General features: G+C 44.6%; 1 protein-coding gene across 1 annotated transcript; it reads left to right on the top strand.

Moving 5' to 3' along the window:
* Positions 1-143: 143 nt before the first annotated feature.
* Positions 144-18,083, top strand: AASDHPPT (aminoadipate-semialdehyde dehydrogenase-phosphopantetheinyl transferase). Its single transcript, XM_077769543.1, has 6 exons — positions 144-379; positions 2,388-2,613; positions 10,063-10,184; positions 10,794-10,955; positions 14,288-14,359; positions 16,217-18,083. Exons 1-6 carry the CDS (start codon positions 197-199, stop codon positions 16,379-16,381), a joined length of 930 nt encoding a protein of 309 aa, XP_077625669.1. The 5' UTR covers positions 144-196; the 3' UTR covers positions 16,382-18,083.
* The last annotated feature ends 2,045 nt before the right edge of the window (positions 18,084-20,128 follow it).

Here is a 20,128-nt window from a genome sequence, read left to right as displayed (position 1 = left end):
TCCGCCCCTAGCCGCTCTCTCCTGGAGACCGCGTCGCGGCCGAGAGAAAAGCGTGAGCTCCAGGTGGGTGGGGCTGCGCGCGCACGTCGGCCGGCGTCCCGCCCCCTTCGCCCTGACGCCGGGGCGAAAGGGGCGGGGCCACGCCTGCGTCGACGCCACCTGGGCCGGGGGCGGCGGCGGGCTTCTTTCTTGGTGCATGGTCTCGCCCGCGCGGCGCTGCTGCTCTGTGCCTGCGATGGAGGGCGTGCGCTGGGCCTTTTCCTGCGGCACCTGGCTGCCGAGCCGCGCCGAGTGGCTGCTGGCGGTGCGGTCGATCCAGCCCGAGGAGAAGGAGCGCATCGGCCAGTTCGTCTTCGCCCGGGACGCCAAGGCAGCCATGGTACTACCGGTTTGGGTGGGAGGGAGGACGCGGTCAGCCGCCGCCTGCGGTCACGGGCTTCCCGGGCCGCCGCTCGCGCCGACCGGGAGGCCAGGCCCTGGCGAGGGCAGTGCCCTGTCCNCCCGCCGCCTCCCTGACGGCCCCGCTTTGCTTAGCTCTGCAAGCCGCCCCGCTTGGGGAGGCCCAGGCCAGCCTCCGGTCCGCAGAGGGGCCGCGGGGAGGGGGCCCGGGCCGCGGGAAGGGGGCAAGTCCCGAGGAGGGGTCCTGGGCCGCGGGGAGAGGTGGGCCGACCCCCGGGGAGAGAGCCTGGGCCGCGGGAAGAGGGGGGTGGGCTGAGCCCCATGGTGGGGGCCTGGACCGCGGGGACGGGTGGGCCGAGCACCGGAGAACGGTCCTGGGCCGCGGGGAGGAGGGCCCAGTCCTGGGGAGGGGCCCTGGGCTGCGGGCAGGGGTCCTGGGGCCGCGGGGAGGGTGGCCGAGTCCTGGGGAGGGGACCTGAGCTGAGGGGAGGAGTCCTAGGCCGCGGGGAGGGGAGCTGAGCCCGGGGCAGGGATTCTGGGCCGCAAGGAGAGGAGCCAAGTCTTGGGGAGGGGCCCAGGGCCGCGGGGAGGGGTGGGCCGAGCCCTGGGGTGGGCTTCCTGCCTGCCTCCAGAACGGGGGAGGGGAGTCCCCTTTAGGAGGGCCTGGGCCTCGGGGAGGGGGCAGTTTTAGGCATACCTCCCCTACTAACTGCAGGTCTTGCGGAACGCGTGTTTAAACGGAATTATTTACCTTAGTGATGTTGTTTAAGCAATGCAAGGAAAGTTGCATTTCAAAATTACCTCTTCTGTAGAGAGCAGTTTGAAATAGCCTGTAATTATTATCACTTCAAAGACTGCCAGTTCTTGAAAATGCGCCTGTGTGGAAACACCTTTTCGTTTAGAATGTGGGCTAATTGATAATGTTTTAAAGGCCTATTGGTGAATTTTTTAGAATTTTTTGTATAAACTTTTAAAACTAATTCAGAGTAATGTGGGTTTTAAAAATTGTTGGAATGGAAGGGAAAAACACTTGAAAAATATTTTACAAAATATATATTTTGTTATTTCATACTTTTGGGTATTTTTGTGTGGTTTTAGTAGTTTATTTCTAATTAAAGAAATGGGACACTGAGAGACATAATATGTGAAGTAAAGTATGCATTGCCTTCTTTTTTTTTTTTTTTNTTTTTTTTTTTTTTTTTTTGAGAGAGAGAGAGACTGGGGGGGAGGGGCAGAGATAGAGGGAGAGAGAGAATCCCAAGCAGGCTGGCTCCATGCTGTCAGCACAGAGACCATCATGGGGCTTGAACTCATGAACCTTAAGATCATGACTTGAGGTGAAATCAAGAGTCAGGAGCTTAACCGAGTGAGCCACCCACGCGTCCCTGACTTGCTAATTTTTGATGCTGTGTGATGTGTATATAGTGTCTGCACATACTCGGACATAGGCAGCAGGATGTAGGTACAACAGGGTTGTTCGCTGGGAAATTGTTTATATTAGCTAATAGAGCCAGTCTAAACGTCAGGTAATAGGGGAGTAGTCCATCAACAGGAGGCCCTTGGTAGTATGAAATGATACGATACGCTACGGTTAAAAGGGTACAGACCAGACCCACGTGTACAGACATGAAATAATTCCCACTCTTTGCACGTTATAAAGCTTATGGATGGTGCAGTACTATTAGAGTAGGATCTCATATATGAGATAGATAGCAAAAGCATAGCTAAATGAACACATTTAGATACTTCCGAAAAGACCAGAAGGGTGCCGAATTGGTAACGTTGGTTACTTGTTGATAGGAGAGACTTTGACCTGTTTTTCTAGCTTGAGCATTGCTGAAATCTTAACACAGTGTATTTAGTACTTAAGTACTTTTAAACACTTAAAAATGAATGTGTTTTAGAAACCACAAAAATAGACTTTGTTGCAGGCAACATATTTGAATCTTTAGTACTATCAACAGATAACCGCGTGTTTTACTTAACAGGCCGGCCGTCTGATGATGAGGAAATTAGTTGCAGAGAAATTGAATATCCCTTGGAATAATATTCGTTTGCAGAGAACTGCCAAGGGAAAACCAGTTCTTGCGAAAGACTCCTTGAATCCTTACCCCAATTTCAACTTTAACATCTCTCATCAAGGGGACTATGCTGTGCTCGCTGCTGAACCTGAGCTACAAGTTGGAATTGATGTAATGAAGACTAGTTTTCCAGGTAATGTTGCATTTTTACAGTCTAAGAGTTACAAAGTGTCTTGTGTTCTTTGTTCTTATCTGTCCAAAGACTCAGGCTGGGAGATATGTTACAGATCTTTAAGTTTAGGAAAAATGTGCTCAGTACGCACAGGTGCTGTAGCTGAGAGAGCATATATCTGAAAAGTGTATATTTCCCTTTTTGCCTGAACATCACCAGACATCTGCGTAAAGGGAAAACTCTCCGTTAATTGAGCACGCATGTGATGCTTTAGAGGCAAAGTGAAAATAACAAAGGTTTCCTTCTTGGATTATACCCTAGCTTGTTAAATAAGAATAAATTTAAAACTATTATTGAAGATTGTTAACTTTTGTAAAGAACGGCTTTTCAATAGCTGTTTATCTTATTTAAATAATAGATGTTAAACCGAACTGAACTCAGTGAACAGTTTTGAGTAGCATTCTGTGTACAAAATATATATTGTAAGAACTGTTTCATTCACATGTTTTCTACAATTCATGAGTAAGGTTGTTGTTTTGCTTAAAACGAAACAAGCAAAAACAGTCTCCTTGGTGAAGTATACTATAGTCCTGTAGTACAGAGAACATGTATTTGTACTATGTCTAAATACAACTCTTTGAAGCACGTTTACATTAGTGAAAATGAAGAGCAAGCAATTATTAAAATATTAAAGTTGCTTATATTTTGCTTTAGGGTAGGAACTGCTCACATTGACTGTGGGGTTGAGCATGGAGGCAGTTTTACTAGAGCACAGGTTCTCTTAACTCCACAGTTTTCATCATCTGTGGCATTAAGTGAACACGTGGTATAAGCCAACATATTTTACTAAATGCTTTACTTATATTGCCCATTTTAATTGTTTCACCCACCCCAGCATCAATACACTGTTTTTATGAGGAGGTAAGTAACAGGCTAAGAAGAAAGGTGTTAATAAGAAAACCAACATCTTCCTAATTTCATGCGGTAATTTCCTCGTCTCCACCACAGAGTCTTTCCTTCTGTTCTCCTTGCTCTAGAAGGTTTGCATAAACTTTATCCCCCACCCCATCTCTGCAGAGATGACTTCTGTGCTGGTTAACTGTCCCCTCAGCCTTACCAGGGAAGCCTCTGTGCGCCGCAGTCACAGGTTGGTTCTTCTGTCATAGGCTCTCCTAAAATATATTTCCTTCGTTCCATTACATATCTAAGTTTATAATTGTCAGGGCAGTCGATTGTCTTTTCTGTGGTCCTTAGAGCCACATGGGGGCAGGAACCACGAGCTATGTCCGAAGCTGGCTGCCGTCACATCTCTTAGCAGCTGCCTGGTTCTGTTCATAATGTCATCCACTCGCGCTCTGTCAGATGTGCGAAGTACTCTGAGCCTCGGTCAGAGGACTTCAGAGTGTGGCCGTGAGACTCCCTGCTCACGGTTTCGGTCAGGATCTTTCTTTACCTCACATTCCCACCACCCAATCTGTTCTCAACTTTGCAAAGGAGGCTGTACTAGTGAGATTGGGGATTGTTGGCCTAAAAATTTCTGGATAAACATCAAGGCTTTTTTTTTTTTTTTAAGGCATTTTTTTTTAAACGTCCTACAATTGTTCACCACATACTGCGTGAATATGCACGTGTTTTTCCCAGGACAGGGTCTGGTTTGCAGGAGGGTCACAGGAAGCTTATTCAGATGAGGCAGCGCTAAAAAGGATTTACGGTGAGCGTGGAAGCGAGCCTGTATGCTTTCATAGCTTTCTTTTGTCCTTATTCCAAGAGTCAGAAATTATTTGAGAGGCCGCTGGTCTTTCAAATGCAGTGTGCGCAGTGACACAGAAGTGGCTGTCCATTGGGGCTCACAGCGGCCTTGCAATTCTGCCTGCAAGATAGATATTATACCAGTTGGCTTCCTGGACAGTCTGGCTTATGGTCAGTACTGAATAAACGATCACTTACTAATTGAAACTTTTAATAATTAACAAGATAAATGAGGGAGAATTGAAAATTCAGTTTCCTGTTAATTATATTTTACTAGGACACCTCCTCCACCACATGCGCACACACCTGTTTTTATTGATCGTATTTGGCTAATCCCAGTATCAAGACCTTAACTATTCTTTGCTTCGTTGCCAAAAAGCTGTTGCTGTACCTCCTCACACAGGGGAAGAGCTGTCTTCCCGCCGCGCACAACCAGTTTCTCAGGTGAATGTCAGATGTATCAGTGTTTGGGAATCACTGTATTTGGTGTTGTCTCCAGATCCAAGGTTGAGGAAGCCTGTAACCCACCTCTTTTTTTAATGATTGGAATCCTGAGGAAGCCCTTAGACCCTTGTGTCACACTACAGAACAGAATTCGAGTTAGGTTTTCGTGACACTTGCAGAACACAGTGGAACCGTGTCCTCTGTCAGGCTTCTGGAAGCAGGGTGCCTGTGAAGCTAGAAAGGTAAGAAGAAACCACCAGGTTCGCGTATGTGATCGGTTTCATATTAAATCTTCTCTCACAAACCAGGGAATATATTTTTGGCAAATACGATGGACAGAGGTTAATACTGTTAACATACAAAATGCTGATGTATCGACAGGAAAACCGCTTGGGCCTGGTGAGACAGCTCCCAGAACAGTAACCGCGTCCACCACACCGGGGCTGCCATTTATGAGGAACCGAATAATTGCAGGCACTTTACACGTGTGCTCCTTAGTCTCTCCAGCTCTGTCCCTTTTCTGAAGCTTTGGAAATACATTGAAACAAGTCTCCAAATAGAGGCGGTGGTGCTCAGTGGTGAGCATCCGGCTCCCGGGCACAGCACTAATGCTCCCTGGAGTGTGGGTGCGTCTGCCTGTGTGACTTACATGGTGTGCATGTGTCCTGGTTTCCTGGGGCTCCAGAGAGGCCACTACACACTCCTGTCTTAGAACAGCAGAAATTTGTGATGTTCTCAAGGCCACCAGGTAGTTAGAGGTGACAGGGCCATGCCCCCTCTGACGCTCCAGGGAGAACCCTTCATGCCCTCTTCCTTGGTTCCTGGCCATCCTTGGCTTCTAGCTTGGCCACCTCGGTGTTACCTTCATCTTCCTAGATTCTCTGTGTCTGAGTGTTTCTCAGTCATTGGATACAGGGCCTGCCCAAATCCATTGTGGCCTCATCTTAATGTGATTCCATCTGCAGACTCTTTACACCTGAGGTTCCGGGTGGGCATGGATTTTGGGAGAAGCTGTTCAGCCCAGTACGGTCCGTCCTCCGCCCTCCCTTGTAAATGTATCTCCTTCCCACGTACGGAATAAATTCTCCCCGTCCCAGCCTCTGCGAGCCTCAGCCTGTTGGAGCATTCGCTCTGACTCCAGCATCTCTTCTGAATATCGTCTGCTCCGAAGGTTCCATGTCGCATCATGTGGATGATCTACCTCAAGTACACGTGGCACTGAGTGTGTTCCGTGGCGGGACGGAATCCCTCTCTCCAGTGAGCCTGTAACTGGAAAACGGACCCTTTGCTTCTGTAACCCTTTGGTGGGCCAGGCACAGGATGGACATTCCCATTTCACAGGGGACAAGTGGGGACTTACAAAGGGAGGCCTGGGTCCCAAGCAAGTGTGAAAGCTGGCAGGGCAGGTTTCATAGGTTTTGAGGCCTGAGACTAGTCCGCGGTGTCTTATGCTCTGTTTCTTGGCCCCGGGGCCACCTACCGTCTGGCCCCTCTCCCTGCCTTCTTCCCGAAGGATTGCACGGTTGCAGCCCCTGAGTCCCAACCTTGCTCTCCGGGCCCATTTCTTGCCTTGTGTGTTGATAAGTGGGCGTTTGTATAAGTACTAAAAGCAGCCGGGGTTCAGGTCTGCCTGAGTGGGGGTGTCCAGCCCAGGGGCCCACATCTCAGTCTGTGCTTTCCTGCTCTAGCAGAGCTCCTTTGTCAGGAACGTTCTGGAGGCTTCGTGCATGTGGTTTGTGAAAGGCACATGAGTAGCTCATACATTTTTATTTTATTCTGGGTTTGTACCTGGGTAAATTCCCACACAAGCAAGCTGGTACGTCCAGCATCACTGTGCACATGCTAAGTCCAGATCTAGAAGCCTGTCCCCTCCTGTGGAAGCAAGAATATATGTAATCCAGAAAATGGCACTACTAGAATTTCTAATTGGACTTCCTATCAAAAGCTAAATTTCCTTATTTTGAAGCACACAGATGGACATTGCTCAACCCCTCCCTAAAATAACGGATCCCTTTTCTTTAAGGATGGTGAACACATTGGTGATATTGTTGGGGTTGGGGGACACATTGACCGAGGTGGGCTTTGAGGTTCTAGTAGTAGTAGGATTTTTTTTTTTTTTTTTGTAGGTTTGCAGTAGCAGCTTGAGGCGTTTCGTGAACTGTTTTGTTGTAGGTTATTGCTGTGCGTTTAGTCAACTCCCCAATGGCTCTGTGGTCTCGGTTAGTCAATCATTGTGGGGCTTAGTATCTAACACTGCTTTTCCTAAAGGCTGAGCGACAAGAGGGGTAATCTGGTTTCCGTAAATTTAGTTAGTGGTTAGTGGTTATAAACTTTTCAGTCACTTCATCTTTCTTATATGCATAAAGCCCTTCAACATGCAGTGGGATGATTAAATCAGACTGTGATAGGAAACATGAATAGGTGATGGTATTAGGTTTGTTTGCCAGATTATGTCTGTTAATTGTTTCTGCCTTCAGATTGTTTGAAGAACAAATGTACTGTTCTGGTATTTCCTACGGATTCCTTCCCCGCTCCCAGAATTCCAGTTTCCCAGGTTAACTACCTAGCTGAGGACTCACCCACTGTGTAATTCCACTATACTGCCACACTGTGGCGCTCTTGTGCTTCGGTCGAATAATTACAAAATCCTCTTTCCTTATTGCTGTCAAATCTCTATTTTGTGGAATGGATAAGATGCTTTCAAAGGTATACGAAAACACACTCATACTGAGTACTTTTTTAGCTGTACATAATCAGTTTGTGATTGCTTTCAGTGATTGTGCTAGATTGCTTTTTGTGTTACTCAGTTTGCTTTATATTAGCATGCATATTTAATTTTTTTTGATTGCCCCATCTTATGTAAGTTAAAAAATTAGAGGATTTTTGGAAGGTTATGAAGAAACCAACAAACAAATGACATTATAGATGATAACAGCCATATATTTTTAAATACGGCATTTGGGACAATGTTCCATTAAAACTACAGTTCTACTCAGTACACAAAGAAAGCAGTCTCCAAATCTAAGATAGCTCCCCCCCCATTGTTACTGTTTGCACTGTGCCAGATCTGTTCGAGAAGAAACAGTTGACGATTCACATAGATACAGTGCTCCCAGTATTTAAAACCTCCAGATTTACCTCTGTCACTTTTGCAAGCTTGCTTTCTTTAGAGTGTTATTTCTCAAGCCAGCATGTGCTAGTGCTGCTTGCTTTTTAAGGAAACCGTTTTTAGTAAGAGCCTTGAGGGAGGTGTTGGAGGGTGAAGCACCAGACCATCAGAGAGGGGTCCGTGGCCCAACGAAGGATCCCTTCCCTTGGGACTCCCACGATCAGCTAATATTTCAGTGCTGTTACGTGCAATGACTTGATAGGTCGGCTGGGCTGCTTTTAGGAAGTAACACTATTTTAACAATATGAACAGATACAAACAGTAAACATTAATTGAAATCATAAAACGTGAGAAGAACAAGAGTGCCAAGGAGAACATAGATAAATTAAACAAGTCTGATGAACTTGAAAGTAAATGAGAGTCTTTCTGTTGATCTGTAAAGGACCACATATCACTCACCACAGGATGATAAGTATCTCCTGGCTAAGCAAGAGGACACTCTTGAGTCCACTGAAGTGGGAATGGTGGGGGATCGTAAACAGTTTTGTGGAGGAACCGACGTTTGATACTTCCCAGCCTTGGGACCACTTGGGAACAGTCCTTGGTTGTGGTAGGACAGGCTGTAAGCTCCCTGTGAAGTTAGCGGTGAAATGCCGGTAACACGCGAAGCATGGGTATTTGACGTCTGTTTTCCAGACAGGCCTCGACCGCCAACAGAGCGCGTGCTGGTGGCCGTCATTGGAGGAGTTGTGGCCGGTGGGAATGTCGGATCTCAGAGCTGGGTGTTGTAGAACTGGGAGTCGGAGTTAACAGTCTGCAGAGGGTTGGCCGTGAAGAGAAGACCTTGCTCCACGATGAACTGTAGTCATGAACTAAGGTCACAGGACAGCAGGGCACAAAGAAGCAACAGACCAAGTGACGGTTCATTTCATTACCCACGTGGTAAACGTTTGTGCGCCCTCTCCCTGGGGCCGGGCCCTCAAGGGCTCTCTAGGCTGGCCTTGCGGGAGCCCAGGCACGGCGACTGATCCATTTATAACCATTAGTTCTCTACACATTTGTGTAGTGTTTATAGTCTGCATACTTGCAGAATAAACAAACAAATACTGCTAGAGACATCCTGTCTAGTGGTAACAATAGACAAACACATAGTTCTGTTTTGGAAAAAAATATGAGAGACATGTCTTGTATTTTAATTTGTCTCAGCTCTCAATTCAGAGAATCAGATTCTTTTGAGTTATTTATTTATGTTTAGAATTCTCTGTAGTATTTTTTTGTTTGTGGAACAGAGGAACTAGGGGTATATCTCAATTTTTTTTTTAAAAAAAAAAGCTTATTTCCCAGTAGCATCCCTGAAAAGGCAGAATTTAGAATCTGTTTTCATTTGGAAAAGTCAAATAAGAAAACACATTGAGAGACCATTACTGTAAGGAAAGAAGTGTAAACTAGTTTTCCAAAGTGATAACTTAGTGGGGGGAAAAAAAACCAGGGGTGATTGAGTGGCTGTAGTCTGATTTCACCTCAGGTCATGATCTCACGGTTGTGAGATCGAGCCCCACATCAGGCTCTGTGCTGACAGCGCAAAGCCTGCTTTGGGAACCTCTTTCCCTCTCTGTCCCTCTCCACTCATGCTTTCTTTCTCCCGAAATAAGACACCCCCCCCCCAAAAAAAGAAAACCCTCAGCTTTCTTCCACTTCTCAAAAGCTTACGGTAAAGGAATTGTTTTTTTTTTCCCTCTGTTCTATGGCAAAGTAAAAAAATCTAAATGCCAGAGGAATATAGTTTTTTTAAGAGTGATTGTTGTAGGTTTTGATGTTCTACCACATATAGGATGTTTCCCCCTTGTTGTTTAGAATTTATACCACATTTGGCTGCTAAATTGTATCACATTTTCAGAAAACATCTATCAATATGTGTTGTTGTTTTTTCCGTTTATTATTTTAATCATAGCGTTTCCCTATTTCTGTAACCAGCCTTCTGTTTTGGGCTAACCCCTGCTTGTCACTGTGGTTTATTTTAATTCCTAGCCTTGATTTGCTGACATTTTATTTAGGATTATTGTGACTATATTCAAGACTAACATTGGCCTATACTTTTCTTTTTGTGCCCTTGAACAGTTTTGGTGATAGAGCAGCTATTTTTAATTCTGTGCTTCCTCAATTGACAGGTCGTGGTTCAATTCCAGAATTCTTTCATATTATGAAAAGAAAGTTTACCAACAAAGAATGGGAAACAATCAGAAGCTTTAACGATGAATGGACTCAACTGGATATGTTTTACAGAAATTGGGTATAATTTCTTTCTAACTTTGAGAGTTAAAAGCCTGTGGTGACACATTATCTTAAAAATAGGTGCCAGAGTTCTTTGGTTACTAGGGGAGTTCCTCCAGTGTTCAAAACAAATGATTATTGGGAACTTTATGATTTTTATGCAGCATGTAATTACATCATAATGACGATTAAGAAAATTGAATGTATATTCAGTGCTTAGTTAGAAGGTACTTGCTCTTAAAGCTAAAATAAGACGTTTCTCACAATGTTTAATGTTTTCTTTTTCAAAGGAACTCATACATATGAAGCCTTATTTAACAAACACAACTGTAATATTTACCCTATACTGGAAAACACTTGCCCTTCATGAGTTGGTTACTTTGATGATCATGACAGGGCTGTGAGGAAAGTGCTGTTGCACCCAGAAGGGAGGCCCAGGGGCTCAGACGATTGACCGTGCGATCCCCCACTGGGTTTGTCTCTGCTAGTGCAGGGGTAAAAGTAATGATGGTAACTTAGAGTCAGTGTGTAGCATAGATTCGGGCCCCAGATGTGTGGGGCCAGGAGAGTTTATGGACAATTTTATCTGCTAAGTATTCTACTAAGAGAAAATTGCTGTGTATTTTAGGCCCTGAAAGAAAGCTTCATAAAAGCCCTTGGTGTTGGACTAGGATTTGAATTACAACGGCTTGAATTTGATATATCCCCATTAAATCTGGATATAGGCCAAGTTTATAAAGAAACACGCTTGTTCCTGGATGGGGAAGAAGAAAAAGAATGGGCATTTGAGGTAAAAATTTATCACTTGCTATAAGAATTTCCTTATTCTGTGCATGTCTCTGAAGTTAATTAGAGGAAGCTACTCAATGAAAGTGGTCTTGACTGGAACTATTGTTGGTGCCCTGCAGGGGGGCTCAGGGACACCCTGTGAGTGTGGTGCAGGGGGGCTCAGGGTCACCCTGTGAGCGTGGTGCCCTGCAGGGGGCTCAGGAGGAATGTCATATTCTATAGGCACCCAGTTGCTGTTAGGGAGGTTCCCACCAAAAAGTTCCAGATGAGATTACATGAAATAGTAATTCTTTGCATTAAAGGGAAAGTAGAAATGTTAATAGCGATGAGATACATTTTCAGTGCTTTGCCATTGGAAAAAAATTATAAAATTGAAATGTTTTAAGTTATAGCTTAAACTTTATTTTCCTTTGTTCCTAAGATGCGGTAAGTACTAAGAAAACAACATGCAGTACAGTTTTGATTGGGATTGCATTGAATGTGTAAATTGCTTTGGGTAGTAATGACATTTTAACTGTATTTATTCTTCCAATCCATGAGCATGGAATGTTTTTCCATTTCTTTGTGTCTTCTTCAATTTCCTTCATAACTTTTCTATAGTTTTCATCATACAGATCTCTTCTATCTTTGGTTAGGTTTATTCCAAGGTATTTTATGGTTTTTTTGTGCAATTGTGAATGAGATCTGTTTCTTGATTTCTTTTTCTGTTGCTTCATTGTTGATGTATAAAAATGCAACTGATTTCTGTACGTTGATTTTGTACCCTGCAACTTTGCTGAATTCTTGGATCAGATCTAGTAGGCTTCTGGTGGAGTCTGTTGGGTTTTCTATGTAGAGTATCATGTCGTCTGCAAAAAGTGAAAGTTTGACTTCTTTGCCAATTCTGATGGCTTTTATTTCCTTTTGTTGTCTGATGGCTGATGCTAGGACTTCCAGCACTATGTTAAACAACAGGGAAAGAGCCCAAGTGTCCGTCAACGGATGAATGGATCAAGATGTGGTTTATCTACACGATGGAATACTACATGGCAATGAGAAAGAATGAAATCTGGCCATGTGTAGCAACATGGATGGACCTTGAGGGCGTTATGCTAAGCGAAATAAGTCAGGCAGAGAAGGACAGATACCATATGTTTGCACGTATAGGTGGATTAGGAGGAACTTAACGGAGGACCATGGGGGAGAAGGGGGGAAACGGTGGGGGAGAGGGAGGGAGACAAACCATGAGAGACTCTTGAATGTTCTCCCCATCAGTATGGGAGAGAGGGGAAGGGGGATCATGGGCATGGAGGAGGGCACTTGTGGGGATGAGCACTGGGTGTTCTATGGAAACCAACTTGACAATAAACTATTTAAGAAAAAAAAAATGCGGTCTCTATGAAGCAGATCAGCCTTTGTAATTTAACACTAAACTGTGTCCTGAAGGATAGAACATTCTTGTTTCCTTCTGGTTTGTCAGAGTTTATAGGTGAATTCTGATATTTACAATAAGTTTATGGGTAAAATTTAGAAGGTTAGGAAAATCTTGAAAATGTAGAAAGTCTTGGAAGTCAAACTTAAATCTTCAGTTTAGTAGCATTGAATGACCTAATTTAAGTAGCTAAGTTGCTAGTTTCATTTCCTTTTCCAGCTGATACTTATTTCATGCATTGTCCTTGGCAGAAAGGATATAGGGCAAAGCTCACCTCTGGGAGCTTTCATTCTCATGGTACGTTGAATGTGAATGTTTGGTAGCTGTCATTCATCATGAAATAGTTTCTTTCTATCTGCTATATTGCTTGTTGCTGAGGTCTGAGTAGAGAAGATGAAGCTTTATTTTCAGGTCTCACACTGAATTATGGCCAATGATGAGATATGTGAGTAGTGAGCAGGGCATCCTGGCATTTCAGCGGACACCCAAATAAAAACAGCTGATGGCCCATGGTTACCTCTGATATTCACATACAGAGACACCACAGAACCACAGTCTGTGCGGTTTTCCCAAAGTAGTTTCGGCTGACAACTGTCTGCATTTATGATGCTCATGCCATCAGTGTATTCAGTTGAGCAAGTGCGCGTACTTTTGTTTGTAATAACGAATATGGTAAGCTTGTTTTTTGTTAAAGGGAAAATACCTTCAACCTGTTAAATCTTCTGACATATATAGCTAGTTTTATTTTTTCTTTTTTTAACATATCTGTCCTTATTGGATATCTTTCTTTCTTTTTTATTCCACCAATTTGGGTATCTTAAGGTGTGAAGATTCGAAGAAGAGGATACTATTTCTGATTAGAGTTTCCATTTCAAATGATATCTTAAGGAGTAATGTCTAACCTGTATTTTCATTAAAAGTTTTTAATAGTTTTGGATGTTTTAATGGTTTTTTTAAGTTTATTTATTTTGAGAGAGAGAGAGATTAGGGGAGGGGCAGAGAGAGAGTCCCGAGCAGGTTCCATGCTGTCAACACGGAACCTGATGCAGGGTTCAGTCCCATGAACCGTGAGATCATGACCTGAGCCGAGATCAAGAGTCAGACGCTTAACCAACGAACCACCCAGGTGCATCTGTAGTTTTTAATAGTTTGGAATTGAGGTAATTGCCTCAGGTATCTATTCTAAGCCCCCTTCCCCATTGCTTCAGACATAGGGAAAAACAGAAAATTGTGTTTTTTAATTCTTACCTGTGATTTCCACCAAATTTCCATGGGCCGTACTAATTAGTTACCTGAATGCTTGTAAACCAGGGCTGCAGTCTGATTTTTTTTTACATACACACTGTAAACATCACCAGTGAGGGCTGATGACGACCCAGATATGCCTCTAGGTACGATAATCCGTCTTCCATCTGTGTAGTTTTTTGGCTGAAAGTGCGTAATCTAAGTGTAATCATTGAGAAGCATTAGATAAATCAAAACTGAGCGATGTTTTATTAATGAAAGAGGAAGAGTAGGCCTATATTTTAAAGTGTTGTTATCAAGACCTGGCAGCTGGAGGCAGTAGTTGGCCCTGGATGAGCTCTGGTTCTGGAAGGGGGAAATGCTGTGTGGACATTATTGTATTCAAAAAAATTGGATTACAGGTAGTAGATTTAAGTATTCTTCCACTGTCAGTTTACTGAAGCTATTAGCTAGTGTGGCCGTATATGAAAATATCCCTGTTCGCAAAAACTGAAGTATTTTCAAGTCAGGGGCCACAATCTCTGTGACTTCTTAAATGGTTCAGTGGGGGGCAAGGGGAGTATATGTGTGTGCATCTGTGTAGAGAGACAGGAAGATTGAGATTTAAAAATAGAAACAGAAGTGGATCTGAGTTTGCACTTTCAGTAATCTGTTACCTACTACCTTTTATTTTTCAGGAAAGCAAAATTGATGAGCACCATTTTGTGGCAGTCGCTTTGAGGAAACCAGACGGATCTAGACGTCAGGGTGTAAGATTTTAAGATTTGTCTTAATTCTTTCTAAAAAGCATGAATCCTTGTTGAATTTGTTCTTTCTTGATAGAAGCAGTCATTAGGTTTATATCATGTTAGAGGTGTGTGTTCATTTTCTAAAATCATAGATTTAGAAAAGTTTTTATTTTTATTTATTATTTATTTTTTTTTAATGTTTATTTTTGAGAGCGAGAGACATTGTGCGAGCAGGGGAAGGGCAGAGACAGAGATACAGAATCGAAAGCAGGCTCCAGGCTCTGAGCTGTCAGCACAGAGCCTGACGTGGGGCTCGAACCCACAAACCGTGAGATCATGACCTGAGCCAAAGTCGGACGCTTAACCGACTGAGCCACCCTGGTGCCCCTTAGAAGAGTTTTTCTTGATGACATCCTTAAGATCCTGGAATTTCACAGTAATTTTTAGAAAACATGTTATCTATTTCTTTACATTCATCAATATTACAAAGAAAAAATGTCACCAGTATTGTCCTGGTGCTTATATGTTGGTAGAAATTCAAGATAACCGCGGTCTCAGGCATCTTACCAGTGGTTTCTTCCCTGTGAACTGGGGCTGTGTTGAAGGTAAAGGTTCAGTGAAGGGAGTTGAGTGATGGCATTATCTAGCAGATGGAACTCCTCCACCTTCTGTAGTAATCCCCCAGATGATTCCCGAGGTGACAGGGCCAAACATGTGCGAGGCCCTGTGTCACCCTGCGATGGGACACTGGTCTCGGTTCTTCCTGCCACAGTCTGTTCTTTGTTCTGCGCTGATTTGTTGAGTGAAGAAAGTGAAACAAACCAAAAAGCCCTTCGGGTCAAGGGCCCTCACCCTCCATGGACACAGTTGTGATTCTGCGGGGATATTTTTATAAGGAATCCAAGTCATGTTATAATAATTGGAACTATGTGATGTCCTTCTTTCTAGGGAATCCACATCAGACACTATAGCATGATCAGAATACATGTGTCGTTATTGCTGGAAAATAGCTCTGTGCACACAGTGCTCTTGATAAATAAGCAAAGGATTAAAAGTCTTCTTAGATACTTTAATTAAAAGGGGACAGCATGTTAAAATTGGTGTGTCAAGCTTATCTGAAGATATTCTGGCCCTGGTACTTGCTCTTGTGTGATTAAGTGTCACCTTTACACTCTGCAAATCTCTTGTTTGCACAGAGCTTTACACTTGTTTCACTTGTGTACACATGCTGCCGCCTTGCTGCGGCGCTGCAGGGAGGCCGACCGGCCACTGACGTGGTGGCTTCCAGGCCCACGTCCGCGTTTTAACCTGTGGCGTGAGCTGGCACAAACTGGTGGATGTTGGAGAAGGTCCGTGCTGGGCAGAGTTGTGAACAAGGGCTGAACCTGAGAAGATCAGTTTCAAGTTAGTGTTGAGTGAGTTGTTTCCTATAGAAGTGGTGCGTCTCATGTGTGCACGGGGTTATATCCCACCTGCCCTCTAGACTGTTTCCCAAAAGCCTGCATTGTGGTCCTGTATCAGAAAAGCCTGTGTGCTTGTGAAAAGTTACATGTTTTGCGGACACTTTCAACTCCTCTTTTGGGATCCTTTTAACTCCTCTGTCACAATTTTTGGATGTGTGGCTTAGAAATCTACATTTTAAACAAATACTACAGATTATGTACTGAAAAAAGTTCAAGAATTAGGTTCTTACTTTTAATTTGTTATGTTGACAACAGTAACGTAAAGAGTGATGCGTTACCTAGGAATCCTGGTATGTTGTACTTTAATATTACTGATGTGAATATTTGGTCTTATTTCCCACTTCCTTTATTATGAAATTGATCATAAGATTAACAAGCAGTAAAACAACGAGGTAATCTTGTTTTTCCCTTTTAGGTTCTAGCTCAAGATGATTCTAAACCAACTCAGAGGCAGTTTACTATCCTCACTTTTAATGATTTAATATCATCGGCTGTTCCTATGACCCCTGAAGACCCTTCATTTTGGGACTGTTTTTGCTTCACAGAAGAAATTCCAATACGAAATGGTACAAAATCATGATATGATTCCCCGAGTAACAAAGGAAAATGAAAACTGTTTGTAATCTTCTCTATTCACTAAAACAATAAATGTCTGATAGTATCAAATTTTATTTCAAAAACCCATTTAAAAAAAAAAAAAAAAAACCCCTTTTCCTTTTAAAAACACCAGGCTGTCAGTTCAAGCGATTTCCCTAGAACACACGTTTACCTTTTCCCCAAATCGCACTGGGTTAACAGAGGGAGCAGAAACGGGAGCAGAATCTTAGAGTGATAGGTGCTCAGTGTAGAAAAAAAGTAGAATATCAAATATGCAAAAAGGGTACATTTACATTTTTATGCTTCAGAGACCATGATTCCTAAAATGTAAAGTTTCTTTCCAGACCTTTTTCTTGGCAAACGAATCCATATTAATCCACTTTCTTTTTTTAATGGAAACATACTGTTTTGTAATTTTTTACTGTCTTAATTCCACATCTCCTGTTCATCAGTCTGCGTCCATGGCTTAACTGGTGCTGAAGTCCTGACCAGAGGTAACAATGTCCAAATAACCCTGGGGCATTTATCACCCACCCCTTGGGTTATCAGTTCTGCCTCTGGCTCCTCTCTGTGGAGAGAGCTGCTCCAGTAACTTGAGCCTCACATCTTCGTAGGATTGGGTCTAAAAGGCAGGAAAGGCCATTTCTCCTCTCACATCTCATTTTCATCCGTGAATAGGACCTCCCAACAGACCCCACAACGTGTCCCCTCAGCTTCTCTTGACTCAGATCAGACCCCTGATGTTAGCGGCCTCTGTGGGGAGTAGACCCGTGGTAGGGAACCCGGCGCTGGTGGGGACGTGGCATCAAGGGCGCCCCGCCACCTGCCGTCACGGGGAAGATCTGGTCCACATCCTGTCCTGGACGCTGTGACCGTGTGCGGCGTTTACTGTGAGCACCGGTGCAGTGAACGTCCTCGTAACCACGTGCTGGGGAACATGCTGCTTCTCCCCTTAAGAGCGTTTCCACGAGTGGTTCACGAGGCTAAAATAGTTCCAGAGCTTTGAGAAGAGAAGGCCATGCAGTTTCCACTTCCAGCTAGTGTTACATGTGTAACCACCTGTTCACCCCCAACCTACGTTCTTCCTGGTCACTGGACATATTCTCCTGTTTGTTTGTTTGTTTTCATTTAATCTTTGCCAATGTAAGTGAAAAATGGTGTCTTTGTTTTTAATTTGTAGCTCTTTCATTACAAATGACATTGATCCATCGGTGTTGTCAGTGGCTGTTAACTGTTCCTTTCTTCTGAACCACTTGTTCATCGTCTTTGCCTGTTTTAATTCAGTAAATTAGCACTTAAAGTGGGAGCATAATACAGAAGCTGCCAAGACCATCCTGTCGGTGACAGAATCTATCACATGGCTGTAGCGTGCATGTCTTGGGGAGTTAAAGTCTTGTTATTGTGAAATATCAAGAAATGAAAGAATTTCATTGTTTCTGTTAGTGAAATTAACAATTGTGTATGAATTGCATAAAATTAGATACTTTGTATAAAACACCATTGGAATGTTTTGTAATTTTTTATTTTATTAAGCATGTCCAAATACTCCAAGCAGAGTAAATACTGTTTTTTTTTTAAAGATCAAGTAGCATATAAAATAGGAAACCTTGTCCCTTCTTAGCATGAATGTAATAGTGATATGAATACCTGTCATCTGTTGTGTCATGATAATAAAGCAATTAGTGAATTTCTATAAGCCAAGGACTGCGCTAGATTTCATGTTTTGTTTTTCTGTTTCTTAAAGTTACACACGGTTTACAGAATCTAAAGGACCTACTGGCTCTTTTTTCTGAATGAGAAATACCACCCCTTGACCTTGTGCTTCCATTTTCTACTCCCCAGAGCAACCCCTCTTTGTTATCCATTACCCTATCTTTGAATAACACGCTTCTCTTTCACTTGAGTTTTGAATCGTGGGCATTCTTTTAATTTCTCGTTTCAAAAGCTTGTTCTGTTTCCAGTCCATTATATATTCCCTTCCTGCCCCCTCTTCCCAGCATAATTATGTTGGGATTCAATGATCCCAAACTTCTCAAAGGAGATCATAGGTACCCTGAGGGCTAGGCGTTGCTGTGCTAACCTTTACACCTGCACACCTTCTGGAGGCATTTATTTCCTCTAAGGTTTGAGATAAAAGCAATACAGATCTTGTAAGAAGCTAACAAACTTGCCCACATTTTAAGACTGAAGGCAGAGGAGGGCTTCAGAGGAATCTGCCTGCCTGCAAGTATACAGTCACTGTTCTTCTAGGGTCATTTTTCCGTGGAAATGTTAGGGACCAACGTTACAAGAAAGGAAGGAAACATTTCAGACACAGAAGCAGACGTCGACCTAATGCACAGTGCGCTGCCCCCCAGGCGAGCGAGCGCCCACGCGCGGGGAGTGAGGCCAGTCTGTGGCCTCGACCTGGAGCCCTGGCTGACCCTGGCTGGACCCCACCTTTTTCTGTCGGTACTTCGAACCCTTCTGTGCTCTTGCCAGTGTTGGAGGGGCAGGCAGCCCATCCATCCGGCTGTTCTTTCCCCTCTGACTCCGTTCGGGGCCTGCTCAGGACCCCAGAAGCACATTCACTGTAGGCGCTGTGCTAACCAGAACCCCTTTTCCTCGCCGTTTCCAAGTTCCGGCGGACATTAGGGGAAGGCGGTGGGAAGGGGACGCGGCCAGGGTGTTGGCTCCCTGCCGGGCGGTGGTGTGGGGACGACGCAGCAGGCCGTCGGTGCAGTTGCCTGCGGTTCCCGTTCCCCAGGAAGCGGGTGACCTTCCTGAGAAACCTCAGGAGGTCACTGGGAGCCTCATCACGTCACAGCTTGTCCCGTCAGATCCTCGAGTAGGCGTTTTCTCGTCTCACGTCCTCGCAAGTGGAAGGTGAGTCCAGTACCAGAGGTTGTGAGAGGGAGATCACATCCCCAGAACTTGTATCACAGTATCTTGTTTGAATTGAATTTTATCTTACTGTTATCATTAGATTATTATTTTTAGAGATGATTATCGTTCCTCTGTCTTTGTTCACCATGCTTAATTTAGAAGTCAAACTTTAGCATCGGTATGCTTGCATAGGAAAGAACAGTATTAAATTATCAAACTGAATTATTAATTAGTATTTAATTCATTAGTTATTAGCGGTTATTGTGTCTAATTTACAAATCAAACTCTAGGTACGCATGCATAAGGAAAAACAGTATCTGTAGTATTTGTGCGGTCTGGCTTCAGGCTCCCACCAGGGGCCTCTGGGCGCGTCCCCACGGATAACGCGGGGGGGGGGCGGTCACTGTAGTCGTGTCCCTCTGCGTCATGGCCCCTGCAGGACCCTCATCTCCAGGTAAGTCTCGAGGGATCAGGAGCCGCCCTTCCTTGCCCTGTCTTCGCANGCGCTTCCGGTGCCGCAGCTGCGCGGTGCGGACGGCACGCTGGGGGGCAGGGCCGGGGGCCCGGGGTGGCCGGGTGCCCGCAGGAAGCGGGACAGACGGGCAGCGAGGGTAGAACCCCAGAGGCCGTATGGCCCTGTGAGGGGGCTTCGTGTGTCGTTCCCCGGAGAAGCAGCCCCCTCAGCCCCAGGGCAGCGCCTCAGCCCACCCCGGGCGCCCCGGGCCCAGAAGGAGCTTCGGTGGCGTCGCCTGAGACACCGTCGTGAGGGGAGCGGCTCCCTCGTCACTCTCCGTGTTTGCTTCGGGAACGTAACGGGACGCCCGGGGCCGGTCAGCCCGGCGGGGGCGGCGGGCGGGCGGGCGGC

Source organism: Crocuta crocuta, unplaced genomic scaffold (assembly GCF_008692635.1).
Source record: "Crocuta crocuta isolate KB4526 unplaced genomic scaffold, BGI_CrCroc_1.0 scaffold80, whole genome shotgun sequence".
Lineage (NCBI taxonomy): Eukaryota > Metazoa > Chordata > Mammalia > Carnivora > Hyaenidae > Crocuta > Crocuta crocuta.
The sequence above is the reverse complement of the archived record's forward strand: the minus strand, read 5'-3'. Positions and strand labels throughout refer to the sequence as shown.

Excerpts from the sequence above, each read along its gene's own strand:
- AASDHPPT (XM_077769543.1), top strand. The coding sequence starts at position 197 with ATGGTCTCGCCCGCGCGGCGCTGCTGCTCTGTGCCTGCGATGGAGGGC. Across the intron at positions 380-2,387 it reads GGGACGCCAAGGCAGCCATG|GCCGGCCGTCTGATGATGAG; the intron begins GTACTACCGGTT and ends TTTACTTAACAG. Across the intron at positions 2,614-10,062 it reads AATGAAGACTAGTTTTCCAG|GTCGTGGTTCAATTCCAGAA; the intron begins GTAATGTTGCAT and ends CTCAATTGACAG.